Source organism: Lissotriton helveticus, chromosome 3_1, assembly GCF_964261635.1.
Source record: "Lissotriton helveticus chromosome 3_1, aLisHel1.1, whole genome shotgun sequence".
NCBI classification, from domain to species: Eukaryota; Metazoa; Chordata; class Amphibia; order Caudata; family Salamandridae; genus Lissotriton; species Lissotriton helveticus.
Genome location: NC_136061.1, coordinates 1202095282 through 1202118873, shown reverse-complemented (window position 1 = coordinate 1202118873; position 23592 = coordinate 1202095282). Strand labels below are relative to the sequence as shown.

At 41.8% G+C, this 23592-nt stretch overlaps 1 protein-coding gene and 1 long non-coding RNA gene across 2 annotated transcripts in view; both read left to right on the top strand.

The window, feature by feature from the left end:
* LOC144824225 (interleukin-18-like) overlaps positions 1-1071 on the top strand; it is a 75297-nt gene extending 74226 nt beyond the window's left edge. The window contains exon 4 of the mRNA XM_078683373.1: positions 649-1071. Coding sequence (XP_078539499.1) covers positions 649-867 — 219 coding nt within the window. The 3' untranslated portion in view covers positions 868-1071. The remainder of the gene's footprint in view (positions 1-648) is intronic.
* A 20797-nt stretch (positions 1072-21868) lies between these two features.
* LOC144824907 (uncharacterized) lies at positions 21869-23381 on the top strand. The gene is made up of 4 exons (XR_013609171.1): positions 21869-21989; positions 22266-22348; positions 22460-22558; positions 23260-23381. It is a non-coding gene; the product is annotated as an uncharacterized LOC144824907 (long non-coding RNA).
* The last annotated feature ends 211 nt before the right edge of the window (positions 23382-23592 follow it).

Sequence of the window (23592 nt, the reverse complement as noted above, 5' to 3'; positions counted from 1 at the left end):
CATTATTTGTAATGATTTTGTTTGATTTTCAGGGCATGTGATGTTTCTTTCTTTGTTCTATATATTATTTTGTTCTATTACGAGCTAACAGTTTAGAAGATTCAGAGTCAAAATAAACAAATATTTGTTTTAATGTGTCAACTCAATGTTTAGCAAATGTTTGAAATAAACTTGATATTTATTGCTACCAAGAACCCACATGTTGGCCTTTCAAACTTAAATGTGTTCAGCAGTCAGGATTATAGGCAAATTTTCATTCATCCCAAATGTTAAGGTAAATTAGATCATTGGAATGTTGAGAGCTCCATTAAAGACAACGGAGTGGATCTGGGCTTATAATTTAAAATATAATTACATTCTAATATATAAATACATATAATATAATATAGTATTAATATAATTGTATATATATATATATATATATATATATATATATATATATATATATGTATGTATATATAATGTATTGCATACATTTATATTACGATTTGGGCCTATAACTCGGGGTCAGGATCTTTAACAACGAGTATAGCCCTCAGAAGTGCCCTATAAGGCTATAATAATACATTCACTCTGATTGAAAAATTATGTGATATATTAAGTTAAATAAATTAATTTATTTTCTACATTTCTTTTATATCTCTTAAGGAAGGGGAGCCTCTGAAATCCATCCCTGGCAACACCAGTGATATAATATTCTACCAACAAGTCTTCGCTGTGGGCAAGTGTGATATTTTCAGGTTCAGGTCGTCGCTATTTAATGGGTGCTATCTCGCTTGTGAACGTGGCAGCAACAGGCTGTACCTCAAGGAAGCCGCTGATGAAGTGGATGAAGCTTGCAAGTTAAAGGTGGTGGAATGTCCATGAAGAGATGCCGAAGCTCAATGGATTGTCTTAACAATTTATCCTGGACTGGTGCAGAATTACAGAGTGGACTGCAGGGTGTAAAGTGGCAAAAAACATTTCACTCTGTAGTCCTCCTTGATTAAGCAAAATCCTTTGCCATTGATTGGCAGACTTGTTTTTGATAGGTTTCTCACTGTCAAGTACTTACTGTCCCAACTACTAGATATGTCCTACTCAATATGGACATGAACCCTTCAATCGGCCCATGTTTGGTGAGAGGACTATGGTAAAGCATGTGTGAATAATGACAGTTTTTGAAAGATGCCCATTAATTTTTGCCTTATAGTAGAGTTGATGGTGACCTTGTATTTGAATTATTATTATTACACTCTTTCACTTGAACTTACGGAAGCTAAATATTGGATGCTCACTGGTTTCTGGGTTGAGATTCGGACAAATGCTCCTCAATGCATTGACTGGAGCTTGGTAAGCTTCTGTTAGGTTATATAAGGTACATTTATATAGAATACTACAGCAGGAAGCTGTCTCTTGGGTGATGGTGGTCAATCACCATGATTCCATTTGGCATCTCCATTTCTGAATGCGGATCGGTCCTTGCGCACTCTTTTTTCTAATCCATTGACCCTGTTGACTGACCACAGCATGTGTGGGACCCAATCTACAATGGACTTGTACCTTCTTGAGCATGATTCCTACTGAGGTGCCAATTCTCTGCTATCCCCTGCCGCCTGATTGTGCTTCTAGTTATGGCATGGTGGACCCACTATTGCAAGTCCTCTTTTGTGTCAATGGGATGAAGTCTTGTGACCAAACATTAGGGCAAAGAGGCCTGCTTTGGAGTCGGTTTATGGGCATTCATCTTGGTGGGAGGGGATTTGAAACCCTTGAAATCTCTATTGCAGTGTGAGCAGCCAGCGTTGTGTTCCCAGTGATGTTCTTAATGGGTACCAGCAGATAATGATGGGACTCGAAGGGACTATGGTGCTAATAGGACACATGAACATCAAGTCAGAATGACAGAGAATGGGGAGCTTAGAACGACAGAAAAAAAGGAGGGTGATGGGAAAGGCAAGGGCAGTGTGCAGACGAGTGACCAGTACTGGTATTGTGGTATATAGAAGGAAAATGGTAGTGGAGGAGAAATGTAGCCTAATAGGAGAGGCAAACCAGGAAGGGAAAAGCGAATTAGAGAAAATATATTTAGTTCATAGTATATAAGATCTTCCCACTAAAACTAATCTTTTACATTGCATAATTTGTAGCATTTTAATGAGGTAAAATGAGGGCAACCTCTTATTGACAGCCGCGGCCCTGTAGGTAAGAGCAGTGGGGCGGTGGTGCCAGCTGGGGGGGATTTCGAGAGACGACCATGAGGGAAAATTAATTATTTATTTAATTTTCCCTTGTGGTCCTCTCTCGAAAGCCCCCTCCCGCCAGCCCTATCGCTCTTACCTGCAGTGTCCGGGGCTGCTTATTGACCAGATCGAAGTGACATTCTTCAAGTGCAGGAATAAAAAATGGGGCAGAGGATAGTGACGGTACTCTCTCCCTATTCACATCTCTTTAACAGTAGCTGTCAAATTCCCATGTCGGTTACATTCCCATTCTCTGTCAAGGTATCAATCCACATCACATTTTCAATACTTGCCTAATGCCCCATCCCATAAATACTCCCATTCATACCTTTTTCCCAGTCTCTGTCACACTGTAAAGCCCTGTAATCGTCCTGTTCATATTACACTCTTTCTGCCACATTCGCCATCCCTGTCACAATCACAAGCCTTATTTATGTCAGTACTAATCCTTGACACCATCACAAAGATTTGAGGTACACTAGTTTAGTTGTGTGTGGGTGTGCTCCTAAGTGCTTGAGGGGCATTGGCAGTGCTGTGTGCATTTGATTACCAGAGACCAACGGGGTTCTTCAAATGTGTGTTATGGGGCATTGGCATATTTGAGTGTAGGTGTTCCCTTTGGGGACTCAAACACAAATCAGATCAGGATAGCTGAGCATGGTTGGCACTATGGTAGGTGTGCATATCAGGACTGAGGTGCATTGCGTAGCCATATGTGCAACTCAGTTCAGGGGTGCAGACGATACGTGTTGATTTATTGTCAAGCTGTGTTCCTGGCAAGATGAAACGGACTTGTGTCTGGGGACATTACAGTGAATACAAATACCACTCGTGGAGATTTGATGAAATTACTGTTCTCTATGCCCCAGCCCAAGTGAGGCCCAGATAGAAATATCCACGTATACAGTATGTGGTGTAACAGAGGGATTCCAAAGTCATGCTCAGACTCCTTTTGATGTTAAACTTCATAGCACACCTGTATAGTAGTATTATCTGCCCTGACTCACTGGCTTGAAAATGGACTGCCATGCGGTGTTGTGGTCTGGATGACAGAGCAGATTGAAAGGTATTCATTCACAAGTCTCCCTCAGGGACAGGGACGTTTGTTCTGTAGACCCAAATGCACACAGAGATTGTATACATATTAGAGAGATTTCCTCGGGCTCGAGAAGACCAGGACTTCCTGCTTCTCCTTAACTTGAGTGAAGGTGTAAATTAATAATGTATCTTGGAAACTGCATGTGGTTCAGGAAGACGCGAGTACTCTGTACTATAAGGGCATTGGTAACATATCTGTGAGATTCCATCAGGTTCAGGAGACTGATTCACTCTGCACTATAATCCCACTAAAGAGGGATATTGCCACTGTATGAAGGAGACTCCTACAGTTCAGGCAACTCTTTTCAGGTAATACAATCAGTCCTCTCTGCACAGTGACATTGTTACTGTACACAGTAGACTGCCTTGTGTTCTGGAGACAAGTGTTGGATGCAGCAATAATTGTGGGTACAAAGGTGACCCTGTCTTTCCACATTGTGTGCATTGTATCTGGGCATTGATAATGAAATGCCGATGTCCATCAATGTCAATTGGGGATAACTAGGACTAGCAGCTGGAACCCCTAAGCAACCCTTTGCTGTGCCTGGCATGCCTTTTGTTATCTCTGGCCACAAGGACACAAAACAAGCAACAGGTACCAAAAGCAAATGGAGTTCAACAAGTCCACCTCTAATTTTAAACACTGGACACAATGTCAGTAACACAGTTTGCATTATAATTATTTAGCAATATATTGGTGGTAGCATTATATTACTGATTAGCATATTCAGGTGATCAGTAATTGTAAAAGGCACATTGTTTAGTACAACACACACCATAACTCGTGTCCCCCGCCATGCTCAAAGCACCTCTTTGCCAAAGGCGTGTTTAAAAAAAATGGCTATAAACTGAAAAACCTGAGGGTGGTCATGAGGTATAGGTCGAGTTGTGCATTGCATACCATAGCTGGAGAATCACATAGGTTTCTGTGGTTTATGCCTGTTGACCCCTAACTAATCTTTAACTGTGTTGTTTCAGTAAATTTCAGTTTTTCAATTATGTACGGCATTCATCAGCCATGTACCCATTCCATTGAAGGCGCAAGGCCTTTGCCCATGCATCGAGGCTGGGTTATGCTGGTCTGTAGTCATACAATCAGGGCTGGACTGGCCATAGCAGGCACCAGGCATTTCCCCCGGTGAACAGGGGGCCAGTTTTGTCACTGGGGCCGGTTTCGCAGCAGTGCTCCAATATCTGCCCCCTGTAACGAATCCTTGAATGGTGCTTCTTGCTAGCAAACCCCCCCACTGCTAAGGCGTGTCGAGCTGCAATCTGCCAGGGCTAGTTGCTGTTCCCAGTCCGGCCCTGCAGGCAATGCAGCCACCCACCTCTGCAACCTACCCGGGCTTTTATCAAACCATAGCCTTGATTCTCTTCCTTCTTGTAGTTTTAAAATACGCATGTTTTACACAACACTCAAATTCTAAAATTCAGGAATTCTTCTAAAGTTCAGGAATTCTTCTACAATTGTGAATTTGTAAAAAGTTTCCCTACATTTATTCCATGTTTGGATTTAATCCTGAACAAAACTTTAAAGTGGTGACCTTCCTGTGTATATTCCACAGAATAGGCGCGGTGCGTCCGTTGGGGCGTTGCCCCCCCCGCCCGCAGCTCCCTCGGCGTCCCTGAACTTAAGTAAACTGAATCAGTTTACTTAAGTTCAAAGACGCAGAGGGAGAACTGACAATCATGTCAGTCAGCATGACGTCGGACCGCCCACCCCCTTCAGAGTCTGAAGGGTGTGGGCTGTCCGGCGTCATGTTGACTGACATCATTGTCAGACCAGGGGCAACAGGCAGCAGCACAAGTGCGCATGAGTGGGGAAGGTCGGCAAATTTTTCCACCGTGCCCGGTCATGTGCACTAGTGTCTGCTCTGGCTGGCGCATGCCCATTAGAAGAGCGAGGGTTGAGCAAAGGCTCAAACCTCGGTCTCCTAATGGGCAGGCGGGCGAGTTGTAACCGTGCCCTAAGCCAATGCTGGCGCTGCTGGCAGCGCTAGGATTGGCTGAGAGGGGTTGCCAGTCCACTCCAGTGCCATTCGTGAAGGCGCCAAGGGGAGCAGAGGAGGCGCAGGACCAGCTGTGAGGTAAGTTTTCTGTTTTATATTTAATTCCCCGGCCCCCACCCCCGCGCGACAACCCCCCCAGTATTGCGATGCATGCGAGCCGCCACTGCTCATACGTCGAACCTGTGTGTCTCACTAAGTTAACACTCATGGGGGGCTTGGCTTGCACCAGAGGCCCCTCCGCAGTAACTGCTCTCATCTCTGTCCTCTGTGTTGTTGTCTGGTGTCAAGGTATGTGCAACCTTAAACAGACTTTTTCTCTTCTTGACTGAGCATGAAGCAATTCAACCCCTCTTTCCTCGCCCACCATGATGCTCTTCAGCCCCCCTGAAAGATAAGGCAATGTTGAAATGCGGCGCTGCATGTGTTTTTTACTAACTGCGCGTCTGTTCCTCTCACGTAGCGCGTGTTTCTCAAGCCATGTGTTTTAGAAGAAAGCGAAGAAAGCGACAAACTCCCCGGTGGGTGACACTGGTGGGAGGTTGACAGAGGGGTGGAACGAGGCCCCTCTGAAGGGTTGGTTGGGTGGGACCTGATTGGCGCAGGCTCTAAGTGACTGAAAAGGCGCCTGTCTCACTGATCCAGGGATGCTGCAGGTTCCTTACAAACACAACACAAAGAACGCTTCACTAAGGACAGACCGGAAAGGAGCGAGTTACGGTTCTTGCGGCCAACTTCCCTAACAGGTGATGCCGGCTTCGGGAAGAAGGCAGCTCCGCATTTCACCAAACATAGAAAACGCGTACACGCTGTATGAACTTCCTCTGACATCTGTAGCCATTGGCTGCTCTCATTGGAAGGCATCACCAGGGGCTTCCGCAGTGTAATTCAAGGCGACAGCCAGGAAGTGTCACCAAGAGGTCTGGGAAACACGCTGGTGCCTCGGCTTATGGGAGCATGAGTCAAGGGAGGAGATATGAGAGATATGTAATTTGACTCGCAGGCGCAGGTGCAGGAAGGGAGGGAGGTGGAGCAAGGCAAAGAAGCAAAGCACATTTCAGAGGGGGTTGGGTGACGAGTTATTTCGTGCATCTGATTTTTGCCCACCCTTGTTTTGCGTAATTCCACACAATTGGCTGAGTTGCTATAGATGATGTTTTGAACTCTCTGTGAGTTCATGCCGTATTTAGAGCGCCTACAGTGTGGCCATAGTCCTCCAAGCGCTGTCTTGTTTACAGTCGGAGATGCCAATCCTAGGGAAAAGGGGATACCATGTCCCAGGCCCTTCCCTCAAGTGCCTGATCTTTCAACTGTTGCTCATTTACAATTCTAGTCACAACCTGTGCTTTAATAAAGTTATTAAAGCACTGGCGAAGCTATTACTAATTAAAGGTCGAGTCTTTCAGGTGAGGAGGAAATTTGAAGAAAGGGCACAAAACGAAGTGGCATGTCCAAGATCACACAGTTCTTGTCACCCGGGGAAGCGAAGGCTGAACGTTGGTTCCCTGGCTCTGCCGTCATCGTTTTAGACCACTGTGTATATCAAGTTCAACGATAAAGCACCGAGATACAATAATATTTGTTGTTATGTGTGATGTAAAAGATTAATACCAACAATAATACCATTTATGTATGAAATTTACTGCTCCGATTTTAGACTCCCTGGTGTAAATTTTATTTTAACAGTGACAATTGTTCTTGCTCAGTCCAGCTACTGGCACACAGGTTCTAGGCTTACTGACAGATACCAAGAGCACCGCCGGCCATTTGTTGTATCCCGGGTCACGAGCATTTGTCGTAGCGGGTAAATCACAGCAAGGGGAGATGTGTGGCTCGTCCAGGGGCGCAACTAGGTCTGAATTTCGGGGGGGGCTAACATGGCAAATGAAGGGGCGTGGCTAATGTTAATCAATGGGGCGGGGCTAAAATGGCAGATAATCAGGATCGATTAATGCTCAGGTCAAGCGGAGAAAACGTGGTGAATTCTGCATTTGAAACTGGACAGCAATTAGCGCACACATTTCTGTTAATTTGATGCATTTATATGCTATAGTCTTATGAAAAAGGAACAGAATGTACTGAATGAAAAGGCCAATTTAATATATTTTACTACAAAGCACTTTAGGAACACAATATAACCAATTTTCACATTGCCATTTCAAGGCGACAGCCCTTTTTCGCCAGTTCGTCAACAATTGCCTCTATAGGAGGACAATGTGCTCGTGAAATGTTTATCATTGCAAGTCCAGAGAGTCGTTCTTACCCCATTGTTGACCGAAGATAGGTTTTCAGTCTGCGAAGACAACTGAAGCACCTTTCTGGGGATGTGGTTATCACTGGCAAAGTGACAAATTATTTTAGCAGGCAGTATATGTTGGGATAGAAGTCAATGTGAGCATGAGTTAAGGTGTCGTTTTAAAATATAACAATTTTACAGGTAAGTATAAATGCTATATATATATATTTATATATAGACACACACAAACATCTATCTATACACACACACATACATATAAATATATATAGGTTTATATTTACCTGTAAATGGCTTATTTTTTTTGTTAAGTATATATATATATATATATATATATATATATATATATATATATATATATATATTTTACATCAAAAGAGTCGCCTGCTGAGGAGAGAGCCACACGACAGGTAAGTCTTCGCCATTAATTTTATTGCAGGGTACAGCGGGGAATCTTGCTATGCATCGCACAATTATAGTCCACTATAAGCGACTCTTTTGATGTAATTTGTTGCGGCTCAGCCTGGGCCGCGGAGAGAGCCTGTTGCTGTTCTCGGCATCCTGCAGCGACGCCAACCGACGCCGCTGCTTAAGGGACAGGTGCCGAATGTTGGAGGATAGAACATATGAGCGGGGACTAGAACAGTGACATCGCAACCCCTAAAATTAACCCAAAACCCATACCCACACTGAACCCTAAAATTACCCCCGACACCCTAAAACCCATTACCACCCCAAACTCTAAAATTGCCTCCCTGGCACCACAAAACCCATACCCACCCTGAACCCTAAAATTACCCCTGGCACCCCAAAACCCATCCCGATCCCTAAGATAACCCACCCTGGAACCCCAAAACACATACACTGATCCCTAAAATTACACCCTTGCCCCCCAAAATCCATTACCACCCTGAACCCCCAAATGACACCCCTGGCACCCCAAAACCCATACCCACCCGAACCCTAAAATTACCTCCTCACACCCCAAAACCCATTACCACCCTGAATCCTGAAATCATCCCCCTAGAACCCCAAACCCCATACCCGCACTGATCCCTAAAATTACACCCTTGCCCCCCAAAACCCATACCCACCCTGAACCTTAAAATTACCTCTGGAACCTCAAAACTCATACCCGCGCTGACCCCCAAAATTACCCGCTGAACCCTAAAATTAACCCTGGCACCCCAAAACCCATACCCACGCAGAACCCTAATATTACCCCAGGCACCCCAAACCCATACCCACCCTGTACCCTAAAATTACCCCTGGCTCCCCAAAACCCATACCCACCCTGAAGCCTAAAATTACCCCTGGCACCCTAAAACCCACACCCACCCTGAACCCCTAGATTACCCTCCTGGCCCCCAAAACCCATACCGGTCCTGAACCCTAAAATTACCCCCTGGCACACCAAAACCCATTACTACCCTGAACCCTAAAATTACCCCTGGCACCCTAAAAGCCATACCCACTCAGAACCCTAAAATTACCCCTTGGCAAAAGTATTGCACGTCCCTCACTCAGAGAAGTCTCTCTTGGAAGCTGACGCATGTTTTCTACACATAGCGGGTAGCATGCTGCACAGTTGGGAAAGAGTGGTGTATTGTTGGGATCTTGTGTGGGGGAGGTTTTTTTTGTCGTTTTTGACAGATTGGAGGGGCCTGAGGACGCGTCGTAGTGCAGGACGTAGAGTGCGATGAAGGAGGTGGTTGAAGATAGAGTGCTGTGGGATATGGGTGCATTTTTGGCAGGTAGATACGGTTAGCAGCCCCTTAGTATGATGGTTTTATTTTAGTTTTCTGGAGAGGTGCATGAGTGTACAGGGAGAGGACGGAGACGAACAGATTATTATAAGGTCCCAAGTAGAGCAAGGGACAGAGCGATGGATACAAGGTAAAGTGAAAGGCAAAAGTGAAACAGATAGGAGAAGGAAAGACACAGCAACTGATGCAGAAGAGGCACGGAGAGCAAAGGATCAAGAAGTGGTGGATAAAGGCAAAGGGGCTTGGGAGGGATGGGCACGGGGAAAAGAAAATGCACAGAGGAGTGATCTGTAAGGGAACGTGGAGAGGCAAAGACATAGAGGTGTGATGTGTAAGGGCAAAGGGAGAGCAAAGACACCGAAGAGTGATATGTAAGAGCACAGGGAGAGCAAAGACACCGAGGAGTGATATATAAGAGGTCTGGGAGAGCGGAGACAGACAGGAGTGACATGCAAGGGCACAAGAAGAGGAAAACAAACAGAGGAGTGATATGTAATGACACGGGGAGAGCAAAAACACACAGTAGGGATATGTAAGGGCACATGGAGAGGTAAAGGCACAGATGAGAGATATGTAAGGACACGGACACAGGAAAGACACACAGGAGTGATATGTGGGGGCACAGGGGGAGCAAAGATACTGATGAGTGATATGTAAGGGCACAGGGAGAGCGAAGACAAATATACTGAATAAGCAGCTACCTATGTTATATGACATCTCTTTATTAATGTAATAACTGCACTTTCACAATTGCTTTATTTACCTCCCAGCTTTCTCAAATTTGCTTGAAAATGCACCATTTGTCAACTCTTTTTTCTAATTTTTTTCTCGGGGGCAACCCCCCCGAACCCTTCATAGGTTGTTCCGGCTGTGGTGCATTAGGACAGTAATTTTACGCCCACCACTCTCAAATGTAACCAGCCGCCCCTGAAATGGTCACCACTTTGTAGTTAGGGTTCAGGACAACTTTTCAATGGAAAGGCATTTTTATTTGTGTATAACTCTGGCCCAACATTTGCGGTACAAAGCATAGGCAGTCAAGTTCTGGCATGCCAATTTGTGTGCAGTTCCTTGCAGTGTAAAAAAAGGTTAAAGGGGGAGGGTATCAGAAAAGACCGGTTTCTATTTTAGCTTCTAGAGCGAAAGTTGCTTACCACTACAGAAAAAAACTGCTGAATGGATTTACGAAACACATGGCATGAATGTAAAACTTTACTCAGAAAACTTGCTTTTTGTGGCATGGCATATATCCATCTAGTACTTTTTGAGGAATTCTAGTTTCAAAAAAGGGCCAGGAGGAGAACAAAATCAGAGTGAAGCATCAGGCAGGTAAGCAGTGCTTCTTTGTTTCCAATTGGCCGGAAAACTGGCTGCCAATTGAACCAACAAGGAGCCCCTGGTTTTCCAACCATTTCACTACCTGAAAAGGTGTTTAAGAAAGTCTAATTGAAATATTCGATCTGTCTGTTCCATCACAGGGGGCTTCACTGACTAAAGGCACCAAGTTAAAGTCCTACAAGTAAGAACTTTTCTTTGAAGAGAGCAAAACCTTGTTGCTCCTGGACATGGCTTTGGAGAATGGTGCGTAGGAGACATCTTTATGAATACCATCATGAAACAGTGCTTGACTAGTGAGATGCTGGCAGGCGGCTCCTACTCGCAAATATGAGAATGATATTGAGGGACAGAGACTGCCTCTTTTGTGACCCTGAGAGTGCAGAGTCCCATTTAAGGTTAGTAACAGAGTGCAGGGAAGGGAAGACAGTTGGCAAAAGCCTTGTATACGACTAAGGTGTTAATAATCACCCTAATTATGCCCATAAGTGGCTTGCGGTGAAGATTTGACCATACAGTGAAACTTAATCTGCAGTGTAAAGCAACGTTATAGGAAATTAGTTATCTGTGATAGTTGTGAGATGGTAGATTCCCCTTGAGGAAAACATCAATAGGAAGCCTACACATGCCAAGAGGGGGCAATGTTAGTGGTATTAATGTTTATATATCTGCTGGGCCTCCTTTCATGAAGGAGGAATCTCTATACTGATTATTCCTTTTACATATACTAACACTACCAAAGAATGTTGTTTTAGGTCCTTTCACCAGAAAAGGACACCTGTTCTCTCACTGTACAAATTCTACATATACTTAAATTTTAATTCACCATTTTTCCCTAACTTCCTGTTTTAAACATGTTACCTTTGAATCTTCTTGTAGGGAGTTTCTCTTTTACCTCAGTTCACCCGTTCTTAGTTTTTCAAAAGACTGTTGCCATAAAAAAATACAGATTTTAAAATTCCCTTCAGAATTTGGAAATGCCCTGCTTCTATTTGTAATTTTGGAAGTTTCCCACATGCCTAGTAAATCTGCCTTACTTTTCAAACAGCACAAAAGCATCAGAAAAGGATGGGGAATGACCAAGGCCAAGATGGAGTGGTCACAAGTGGTAACTATCAACACAGGTTTGCAATCCCACAGTCATTGAGTCAACTGTAATGGCCTCTCTCTCCACTGGGTGGCAGCCTGGGTGCAATAGGGGGCACCTGCACAGTGTGTCTTTGCAGTGAAGCCGCTAACATCACATTTGCCCAGTGGAGGTTCTTTTTTGTCCCCTACAATTTAATGAGGGGGGCATGCTTGTGCTGTCAAGGCTCAAACATGCAAATAGGACCAAGTGCAGGTGCCTAAACTTTGCATGAGAGCCTGTGTTGGACTGTCGTACCGGGTAATCTGGTAGTGCCAGATGGGACAGTCTGACAGGTCAGCATAGGGGCAGGTTTATGGCTGTGTGTGGGATGCTTTTGTGGGTGTATGCGGGATGGGTTTGTAGTATCTTGGGCTGGTTTTGTGGCAGTGTTTGGGTGGTATAAACAGGTTGTAAACATCTATAAATCAAGAATAGGTGGCAGCAGCAAGCATAGGTGTGCAGGATGTTGATGCTCTTATCTCACTGCAGGCAATGTGGATAGACAATTTGCACTTTATGGTAGAAGAGCAAGTTTTTGCCAATGTTTTTATCTTTTTGAGAGGGAAGGGTCATTGTCACTTTCACTGCTGAATTTCTCAAATTGTACCACTGACATTAGCCACGGCAGTCATAAATGTCTGCTGCGCCCCATCCCTCAAAAAACACCCAAACAGCACGTATTAAAATCAAGAGTTGCTCTAATTACAAATGTGGACCACTTGGTGTTTTTTATTACCCAGTCCCTAAATGAGGGTCAATCAAATGCTAGTGCCCCAGCATGTTTCTTGTCTCAGCCTGTCCATGATCGGAGCAAATGGATGTTGAAGAGGGAAGTGTGTTTGAGGGTGGAAAGCCCTTGACAACAGGACATTGCACAATGACACCACACTACAGGTTTGTAGCATCAATTCATTAAAAATACATTGTAAAAAATCCCAGCTTTACATTTCTATCATTCCCGCCACCCCACAAATTCCCAACTTGATGAACATTGCTTGAACAAGAAAAAAACCCATGCCCTTCCACCTCTTTCCTTTTTTACTTCATTCACCGACTTTTCCCCAATCTCTCTCAATCACACCCCAGCCAGCATCCCCAAGAAAACTAGCCTAGTGGGGTTCAAAGCTACAGACGTTACACACTTCCCCTCCCTTGTGCTCTCCCCTCCCCCGATGAATAGATATGCCCTCTCCAGACTCTCCACCCCCCAAAAATATCACATAGGATAGAAAAACTACAATTTGCGTTACTGTGGTGAAATGTATTCTATTTTCCAAATATCAAAATTGTAATAGATTGAGCTTATATTTCAAAACTTTCTTCTGAGTCTGTCATTTCCCTGCCTACTGCCTTGGTGCTAGTACTCTAAGTGCATTCCTGCCTTAAACCTAACTCATATAATAGTTACCTTAACTCTGCCCCCTCCCTCCACCTATAATGTTAATTGGCCAGTGCCACTTGCGCAAAGTCCCCCAGGGGGAGACTGGCTGTCGCCTTGCTCCCCCTTGGTCCCCATATTGCGCATTGACACCACACTGCAATGCTGTTAGCTAGCAAAAAAAGTCACGGTATTAAGATAGATTTGTAGCATCAATTAAATAAATTTACATAACGCATTGTTAAAAACCCCAGTCTCACTAATACATTAAATTTCTATCATTCCCCCTCACCGCTAAGACTCCAAACTCGATGACATTGCGTCACGAAAAAAACGCCATGCTCTTCCACCTCTTTCCTTTCTTCCTCCACTCACTGCCTTTTCCTTGCATTCCCTGATTTCTCAATCACACCCCAGCAAGCATCCCCAAGTGAAGTTACCTAGTGTGGTTTAAAGCCCCAGGTGTTACTCTTCACCTCCCCTGTGCTACCCCTTCCCCCCCAAGGGATGGATATGCCCTCTTCAGAGACTTCACCTCCCAAAAATACCACAACCCAGGAAAACCCTACGGTGTTTTCCTGCCCTATCCTGCCCACTTTGCTCTGCAGCAACTTAGTGGGATTGTTCCATACACCACAATTTCTCTTTCCACAAATGCTCAAACATTTTACTCAATTCAAGCATATAGTAGGCTTGCCCAAATTTTGATAAGTGTACTACATCTGACCTAATAAGGTGATCATCCATTTCTTGTATGTTTTTATGAGACAAGACTTCAATTCTGACACTCAAACAAAAAACTTGAATGGCCCTTTTTAACTTTCGTCTGGCTTTATTTATGACTGCAGGATTTTTTTGCCCCTCTCCATTGCATCCTGGGAATGTATTTGTTCCATACTATGCACATACCAACCCATTTGCTTTTTATTACTGGTCAGTACTCTCTCATTTGTTTAATCAAGTTTAGGCCAAACTATTGCACTGAATAATTTTCCCCTTAAAGGATCACTAACATATCCAGTCTTGCTCTGCTAGAAAAAAGTTCCGATAGCACTGGAAGCAAATTGCTCCAACACATTCCGCTTTTACCCTTTGATACTACCTCATATCTGCTACTTGAAAGTCCAAGTGATCGACGATATATCTTTTGGCCTGCAAACGTTGCTGCCCATCTTACAATTGAATGTCCCACAATCAATGATCATTTGCTATTTAATTTTCTTCCGTTGTTTGTGATGCTTGTAATGATGTACTTTGATGGTCCTAGTTGACCGAAATAAAGATACTGGCTGACTGACAAAAAAATTTAAGCATCTTAAGTAAATGTGAACCTTGCACACAACCTAAAGTAAAATAAGCTGAAGTTAGAGAAATATGCCAGCATATAGGAGAAGAAACTTTTATTTCCTCCCGTATCTTTCGCAGCATTTTGACTTCCATCTTCCCATCCTTTTTGTGTCTGGCCATGACCTGCACCAATCTTGCCGCTTCAGTTGCTGTCCCAATGCAAAATTAGTTTTTTCCATATTTTTCAAGTGGCTTGCCCAGTTGTTTCACTGCCATTATTAATACGCCCAATAAATTGGATATCCTAATTTGTACTCTATTCCTATGGCAAATATCTCCTTATTCAGCAGACTAAATCTGTTTGAAAAACCTGTCCATTCCTCCACTCGACATATATCTAATACTCCACTCTTGTTCAGCCGGACTAATTTTCCTCTACCTGCTTGATCAGTCTTTGATGCTCTCAATCAAATTCTTAATGTATTCTTTTCTAAACATATTTTGCTACTCTTTATACCACTATGACCCTTCAAGCCTAAAAGTTCTAAAGATCTAAATGCCCCAATAACATCCATAACATACATAACCTGAACACAAGCACTTCAAATTCATTATAACACCAAAATGTTAACTGTAGCAACATTTCCAATGAAACGATTGTTACAGGCTCCTGTAGAGATGCTCTTCTGCCTTGCTCTTTACTCAATTGATTCAAAAAGTTTCTCACCAAGTAACCCTTTACCGAGTCACATCCCCACCGTAGTTTTCCATAAACTCATATCCCTGCCAATTTTCCTGACATAGTGGTGTGTGACAAACCTTTATTGATCAAAACATCACAAACTTTAGAGTTGGTTTTTCGTTTTCAACAGTTTCATATTTCTCCAGTTCCCTGTTTCACGTGAATTAAACATTAGTGCCACGTTTGCTGATAACTACTTCTGTTGATGGTGCTATAGATTTCTCTACTAACTCCACTATTCTCATACCCAAATACTCTGCAGCAGTTCTGTCTCGTTGCTTTCTACACCTGGGACTAAACGGCGAAACGTCTGCTACTGAAAACGAGAGCACCTGCTATATTATTCCTCACTCCTGGCACATCTTGTTGTAAAGAAAATATTAGGCTGCAAACACATTATTATAAGTGCCCGTAACAGTCTCAGAATGCTCAAATATCTAACTTTCTGTTTATTCACCAGCTCTATTACTGCTATGTAATCAAAGTTGAACAACTATCCTATTTATCAGTTTCTCCCCCAGACATACAATGCCACAACCAAAGGGAAGAGCTCTAAAAAGGTTATACTGCATCCCAGCTGTAACCAATGTTGTGGCCAACTCTCAACACACCACCTATCCTCCCCAAAAACGCCAAAACCCTCTGCACCTGCAGCATACGAATAGATCTGTACCTTCCAAATAGTGTCTTCGTCCATAAAAAAACAGCGATACTTTAATAAATCGTTCCAAAAAGGTTAACCAAATACATAGGTCTGCCCTCACTGATGCTGAAATCTGTAACCTGTAATGTGATAGTGTTGCTCCAGACATTGCCATAACCAATCGTCTGCAAAAACGTCCTTCCAGCTCTCACTTCTCTGCATGCAATGATTAGATAGCCCAATCATTTTTGTACTTTTTTCAATACCAGTTTTCTTTCTCCAATAACCATCTGTAAAAATGTTTTATTTCTTGTATTTGACTTGCAGGATGTCTTTCCACATGAATAGTATCTATTTCTGTGCCTAGAAACGTAAGCCTAGTGCCAGGACCCTCGTCTTTTCAGGGGCTAATGGAACTCACACTTCTTCTGCTACACTTTGGAAATATCTTAATGCCTCTAAACATTGCCCTGTATCTTTTGCCCGCACAAACATGAAATCATCCCAATTATGGCATCCAAATTTGCGGTAGCTCTTTTATGTGGAGAGCCATTGCAAAAAGGTGCTAAATGTTTCAAATAAAGCACAGGATATAGAGCATCCCATTAGTAAAACTTTATTCACATATATAGTTCCCTGAAAATGCATGCCCCACAAAGCAAAATCAGCTGAACTTACTGGTAGAAGCCTGAATGCTGATTGTATGTCACTTTTTGCCAACTCTGTCACAACTCCACCAGCCCCTACCAATTTCATGGCATCCTCTACAGATGAATAAGTGACACTAGGATCTGTTTGGGAAATTAAATCATTAATGCACTGCCTCTCTGGCCACGACAACTGATGTATTAATCTATATTCTTCTGCATTTTTCTTGGAAATGACACCGAAAGGAGAAATTATTAAATTGTTGAATGACCAATGCATAAAGGGGCCTGCAATCCTTACTGCCTGTAGTCTTTGTTCAATTTGTTTTGCACTATATCTTGCAACTCCTTCGCTGATTTCAAGTTGTCTGTCTACCATTGTAATCTAGGTCCTTGTTGCACCAAATAAAAACTTTGCTCAAATCCCCCCAAAAATGTTATACGTGCCTCTTTATTTGGATAGAACTGCAGGCATTTTGTGAAAACTTCAATTTTAATTTAGGTATGAGCTTTTCTGTGTAAGCTGTAGGTGTTGTCCTCTTCCTTTTTTAATTCTCCCTTGTGTCCTATATTTAGCTGCTGAGAAACATTGAGTGAGAGGATGTCTTCCCCACATTTCGAGCATTATTTTTCATAATGACAGAACTGTCTTGGGCAAAATCCCTTACTGAAACACCAACATACTGCTGCTGTAGTTGTTGGCTGCTCCTTGCAGTATTGGATGGGACAACACTGAAAGGACTGGTAAGTCACTGGCAAACAAATGGCTGTACATTGTTTTGCTGGATGCTGTGTGGAAGACATCCACTCCAGCCGTCGCTCAGAATCTACATCACCCCATGGCTTGTCTTTATTTAAACTGACCATTCTCTGAACCTCTTATCATACCTCAACCAAGCCTATCCCCCAAAATGCATTTGACCCTTACTTATAATATCCAGGTATTTCATCATTTAAATTGCTCTGTCAGTATGTTTTTAGAAATAAATATTTGGATAAATTAAAAAAGGGATGTCCAGTTTTCTATGTCCGTAGGTGCCCTCAGTCTTCTAGCCAATTTCCATTCCTCCTCTTTTGACCATTCTTTTGCCTGAATATCCCTAGGGAGCAATGTGAATACATCTACAAACTCATGATTCCAATTTGTATTATTTGTTTGTTCTGATAAATGTAACCTTAAAGGCATTGCAATGCCCATATATGGTAACCTTTAACGTATAGATTCGTCTTTGTCTTTATCCTCACTTGTGTCATCTTTTTTGTCTGAATTTTCAGTTTTCTCACTTTGCATTTCTTTATCACATATTCATTTTTCCCCTTCTATATGGTGCTGTTCGGTCTTATTTGTATCCTTCTTGTGTGTCCCCACACCACAATCTCTTACGAAAATCCCATCTCCCACCCGATTGTACATTTTGCAATCGCATTTACTTTATCTTGCCTTTCTCAAACAGACCACCAAAATTACCTACCTTTTTGCAGTTTGGTAGATCGTCTTTGTTTCTCATCCACATCAAATATGCCCCTTTTTGCTTGTTCTCTGTCCTTTGGTATGTGTGCTAAAGCCATAGAGCCGCTTGCTGCTCTGTTGGCATCAATGGGATTTTTCTGGTTCCTCCCAAATCGAGGCCTGATCTGAAACCCCCAGGCTGCTCCAACCAGAAGTTATACTACTACCAGTCACCCCATAAACTGCTGCAGCCCTCTGCTTTACTATACTATCTAGTTCTGTGTCTTTCACCCATACTCATTGTACTGTCCTTCATTTACTTGCATTGTCTATAAGCTGTTCCCTATCACTTCTATCAATTGGCTCTTATTCTTCACCTGTGGGGTATCTGTTACCACTTATGCAACTGTCATCTGCATTTCCTGTGCTTGTGTGTGCCTCAAATATACCATTGTTCGACCTCTGAATACCTTATATTTTTTATTTTCGACTTTATATGTGCCATTTGTCCTATTTTTTTAATTTTAAATTATTTCCTGCTGTTCAGGGTGATTATAAACTTTGAGCCGGTGAAACAAAATTTTCCATCCTGTCCTACTGTCTTCTATCCTTGGCCATCTTCCCTGCCTCCCTTGGAAATGTTATATCTCCCTTAGGCCTGACATTGCCAACTTCATTCCCCGGCCTTTCACAGCCTTGCCCCTGCCCTTCAGTTCTCTCTCCCCTCTGGCTCTGCCTCCACTTTGGTTGTTGGCTCCATCCGCGGACCGTTTTCTTCTTTTTATTTATTGATTTTGCAGAGAAAAAGACAATACAAACCAGACAAAAAAGGAACTAAATAGAAAAATAAAAAAACAGTCACAGTGTACATGCGAATGGATCAGCTAGCGTAACATAACACAATGTACATTCAGGGGAGCATTTTACCGATCAGGTGAATAGTTATACGATAGGGACACCCCTTGAAGCAGTTTCTAAGTATTTGGATAATATTCTTCGTCCCTACATTTCTTTGTCTCCATCATATATAAAAGATACGGCTGCGATCATTACTAAAGTAGAAACACTGCCCTTCAATGAACAAAGAGATATCTTAGTGACCCTAGATATTGAGTCGCTATATAGCAACATTCCCCAAACAGGAGCAATTGAAACAACAATGTGGTTTATCGACAAACATCAAATACCCTGTTCCAAAACTTTCATTAAGGATTGTTTAACACTTGTTTTACATGAAAACTTCTTCGAATTTGGAGAAAATTTGTTCCTGCAAACTAAGGGAGTCAGTATGGGGGCTTCTATGGCCCCCTCAATAGCAAACATCTATATGACTGCATTTGAGGATCAATTCATCTTCAACGAAGTGGCCCCTTTCTTTGAGTCTATTTCCCATTGGTACCGATACATAGATGACATCTTTTTTGTATGGACCGATGGGGAACAGACTCTAAGAGAATTCCTCCTTTGGCTGAATCTGGCAGATGAGAATCTCCGATTCACTGCCCATACCAGTACATCAAGGGTAGAGTTTCTGGATATCTATATAAAAAACAACGAAGGACTACTGGAAGTAGATCTATATACAAAACCCACAGCGAGGAACACACTATTACATTTTAAGAGCTATCACCCCAGATGTCAGAAAGATAGTATCCCCTTTTCACAATTTCTAAGGGTAAGACGTAATTGTACTAACCTTAGAGATTATGACAATCAGTCTGAAAGCATGAAGGAAAAATTTGTCCAGAGAGGTTACCCTCGCCGTTTAGTTAGAGAGGCCTATAAGAGGGCCAGATTTTATGATCGAGATGCACTCTTACATTCACAAAAACAAAAAACAAACTCGACGTTGGTCTGTGTCACAAAACATTCCACCCTGGACTCTAGAGTCAGACAAATAATAAACTCCAATTGGCACCTATTGAATCTGAACGACAATCAACAGAAAATAGCTAAACCTCTGTTTGCCCACAAGCGGAATAAAAATCTTAAGGACCAAATCGTACACTCTAGACATATCCAAAGAACAGACAACCCTCCTTTTATACAGAGGTTAATTACAGATAATGGCACAGCAAAGGGGACCTCTCGCTGCGGCTCATGCAAGTCATGTAACAGCATTATCACGGGAGAAAACTTAATGTTTAATAATATCAACATTCAAGCAAAAGAGTTATGGACATGCAACACCCAAAATGTCATATATTTAATCACATGCCCTTGCCATCTTGGTTATGTGGGTGAGACGTCACGAGCAGTAAAGACAAGACTGACAGAGCACAGGTCAGCAATAAAAACCAGAAAACTGACAGCACCCCTAGTAAGCCACTTCTCGGAGTACAAACATTCGCATGACGAATTAAAATGGCGGATTCTGGAAAAGTCCACATACCCAACAGTAAGGGTGGAGATAAAATAAGAAAAAAGAAAGAGGTATATTGGATTTTTACCCTTGGAACATTCAATCATGGCCTTAACCATGAGTTACCTTGGGAGAATGCAATTATGTAGAGAATGATAAAAGACACAGAGTTACGAAGACATAGGTACTTCAATGTACACTAAAAAGAAAATAAGCATTATCGCTCACTATAGGTAGAGTTTACCATAATCTACCATTTGGAATACTTTTAGAACCTTCTTAAGGATTTAGGGCCCGATGTAGGTAAAATAGATTTACCGATTTTTAATTACCGAATCATACCGATTCGGTAATTAAAAATCGGTAAATCTAAGGGGTTGAGATGTAGGAACATCCAGATGTTCCTTCTACCGAATCGGTAAATATCTGTATTTACCGATTCGGTAAATACCGACCGGTAATGGCCCATTCATTCCTATGGGCTTTGAAGCCCATAGGAATTAATGGGGCATTACCGGTCGGTATTTACCGAATCGGTAAATACAGATTTTGACAAGGGTGCAGGGGGTGTCACTTTGACACCCTCTAGCACCCCCAAAAAAGATTCGGGGGCCATGTGGGAGGCATACCTGCCCTAAGGGCAGGTCTGCCTGTCATATGGCACAGGTGTGCATGCACACATGTGCATGCACACCTGAATCGGTATTTTACCATCAAATATATTTGATGGTAAAATACAGAATCGGTAAGGGTTGTGGGACTCAGAAGAGTCCCACCTACATATCAAAAATACCGAATAGGTATAAATACCGATTCGGTATTTTACAGATTCGGTAAATTTACCGATCGGTAAATTTACCAAATCTGTAAAATTCTGGGCCCTACATACCAATTCTGATTTTCCGGTCGGTAACGGCCGAAAATACCGATTTTCGGCCGTTACCGACCGACCTACATCTGGCCCATAATGACTAACATGAACGTATAAGCTTTCAAATTATAGTCAAAATAAAGTTAAGAAAAACATGACCACAACATATCCAGCCCGTGAACACTTTTGCTTTAAATGTGGGCGTGTGTCTACTGATATGACACTGAAGCTGTTTGGTATAAATACCAATGAGAAAGCAAATTACAAACCCTTCATTTCTCCTGCACCAGCCGAGGCGCCGTGAAGTACGAGTCTGTCGTTAACCTTACTGGTAAGACTTTGAAAATAGGAGAACTTAAATGTTCATTTCCTTTCTAGCGCTAAATAATATCGACCCTAGGGAAACCAGTTAACAGCCTGACTGCACTCTTTTGTCTTGCAGTTTGGAACCTCCATTTTAAAAAGAACACGCTTTGCAATTAGGAAGCTAAGAAGAACTTGGGGGCCATAGAGCAAGGAAATACTTTTTCATTCTCTTACTTGCCCGTGGAGCCGAACAAACAGGATTTTTTTATCCCACGTAGTGACATAGGTACAAATTTGCTTTGTTCACAAAATGACCAGAAGAACAATAACACTATGTCGTAATAATAATATCACAATGATTATGTCTTTTCAGGATTATTGTTATCTAGAGAGACGATTTTAATCTACACGCGACGTCTCGTGCTGGCGCATTCAGTTCGCTAAAAGCTTGGGAAGCCAAGGAAATATGGCACTGATAGTATAATCCAATAAGGTAAAAATACGCCGCCTATATATGAACGACCCTCAGGAGTAATGTATCATGCTTTGGGGACATTTTGAGTTGTATATAAAGAATCTGCATGTTATTCGATCTCTCTAGCTAGCGTTTTTCAACAGAGCTAGTAACAAATAGATGTTTTTTAAAAGGACGGAAATTTTAACCTGAAGTGGCTTAAAAAATTAGAGAGCACGTTCGAAGAAAAAGCAAAGATTCTAATTATAAAAGAAAGGTTACTCAGTTAAGCCTGTATCTCCACTTCTGTTTCAGAATATTTGTTTTTAAAGAACATATCATGTTTTAATCGTCTGAAACGAAGAGTGGGATGTATGCAGTGAAACCGCCAGCCACAGGTAACACGCTACTATGCAAAATACAGAGCGAGATCAGAGAACGAGTTTATGCAAATTAAGGCTTTCTCATTAATGATTAATTTAAAGCTAGGAACCCGTTTCTTTCTATAGGTTTCACATACCAAGATTGAATGCAAAAGGAAAGAAAGGTGCCTCACTCTCCGCTTTCATCGTTTTGAACTTTTCAAAAAGCAGAAAAAGATACTCTAGGTAAGATGTCTTAAACTCATAGTTAGACGATGAGAAACAAACTGGTCCTTCACAGTAAATGTAGAATATAACCGGTTACATAAGCTCGAAGTGCTAACATTGAGACTACATCGATGCATATGTATACTTAAACCGCAACTCGATTATTCAAATTAAATGATCAGAACATGAAAATAGGAGAAAATAGAAAGAAATAATAATTTAACATATTAAAACAATGATAAATGCCCATTGAAATGAATATGCCTTGTTAAAAATAGCTGCTCGTATTGTCTCCGTATGAAACCATTCCGACTCCACCAAAAAAGATAATAGGTAGAAACTACTTTACTTTCACAATAAATTGGAGCAATCATGATCCTGTAAACTCTATAACTCCTTTTTTCTTCTTCTCCTTTCTTTCTTCTTCTCTCACATAAGGATGCTTCTAAATAAAATAATGATAAGACGCAATTGAATGTATTTATCAACTATATCAAATATATCTGAAAGACTCATATATTGCAAAACCGGATACTATGGATAAAGTTCTATATAGATTGTTTTTCCTTGAACTATTGTCAAGATGCGAAAAATCTAAACTTCAGCATTATGATATAACTTTTATCTTTCGACCAGGCTATGTAATTATATTTTGCTTTGCCTCTCAACACACAGTTTTGAATGTTCTGAGAATCTAAAATATGTTTTGTTTTCTCTAGATATCTGGCTGTATAATATTTTCCTGATGAAGACACAATTACGTGTCGAAACGCGTTGATAAACAGCCCTCCCAATAATATCTGGGATGATCATATCTATAATCCTGCACTTTTATCAGAACCAATGTCGTTTTTAAGAAATTGATCAAGAAAAAAGATAACATTTTTTATTGTATCATGTGTATCTAATAGATTAGTTTTGTATGTCTATATGTACTTGATTGATTGTTTTATCAATGGAATTAAATTCTTAAATATCAGCAAAGTTCGTTATTTTGTGTGTTCACTTATATATATTTTGTTTGTCGAATAGCCTTGGTTGTTTTTATAATT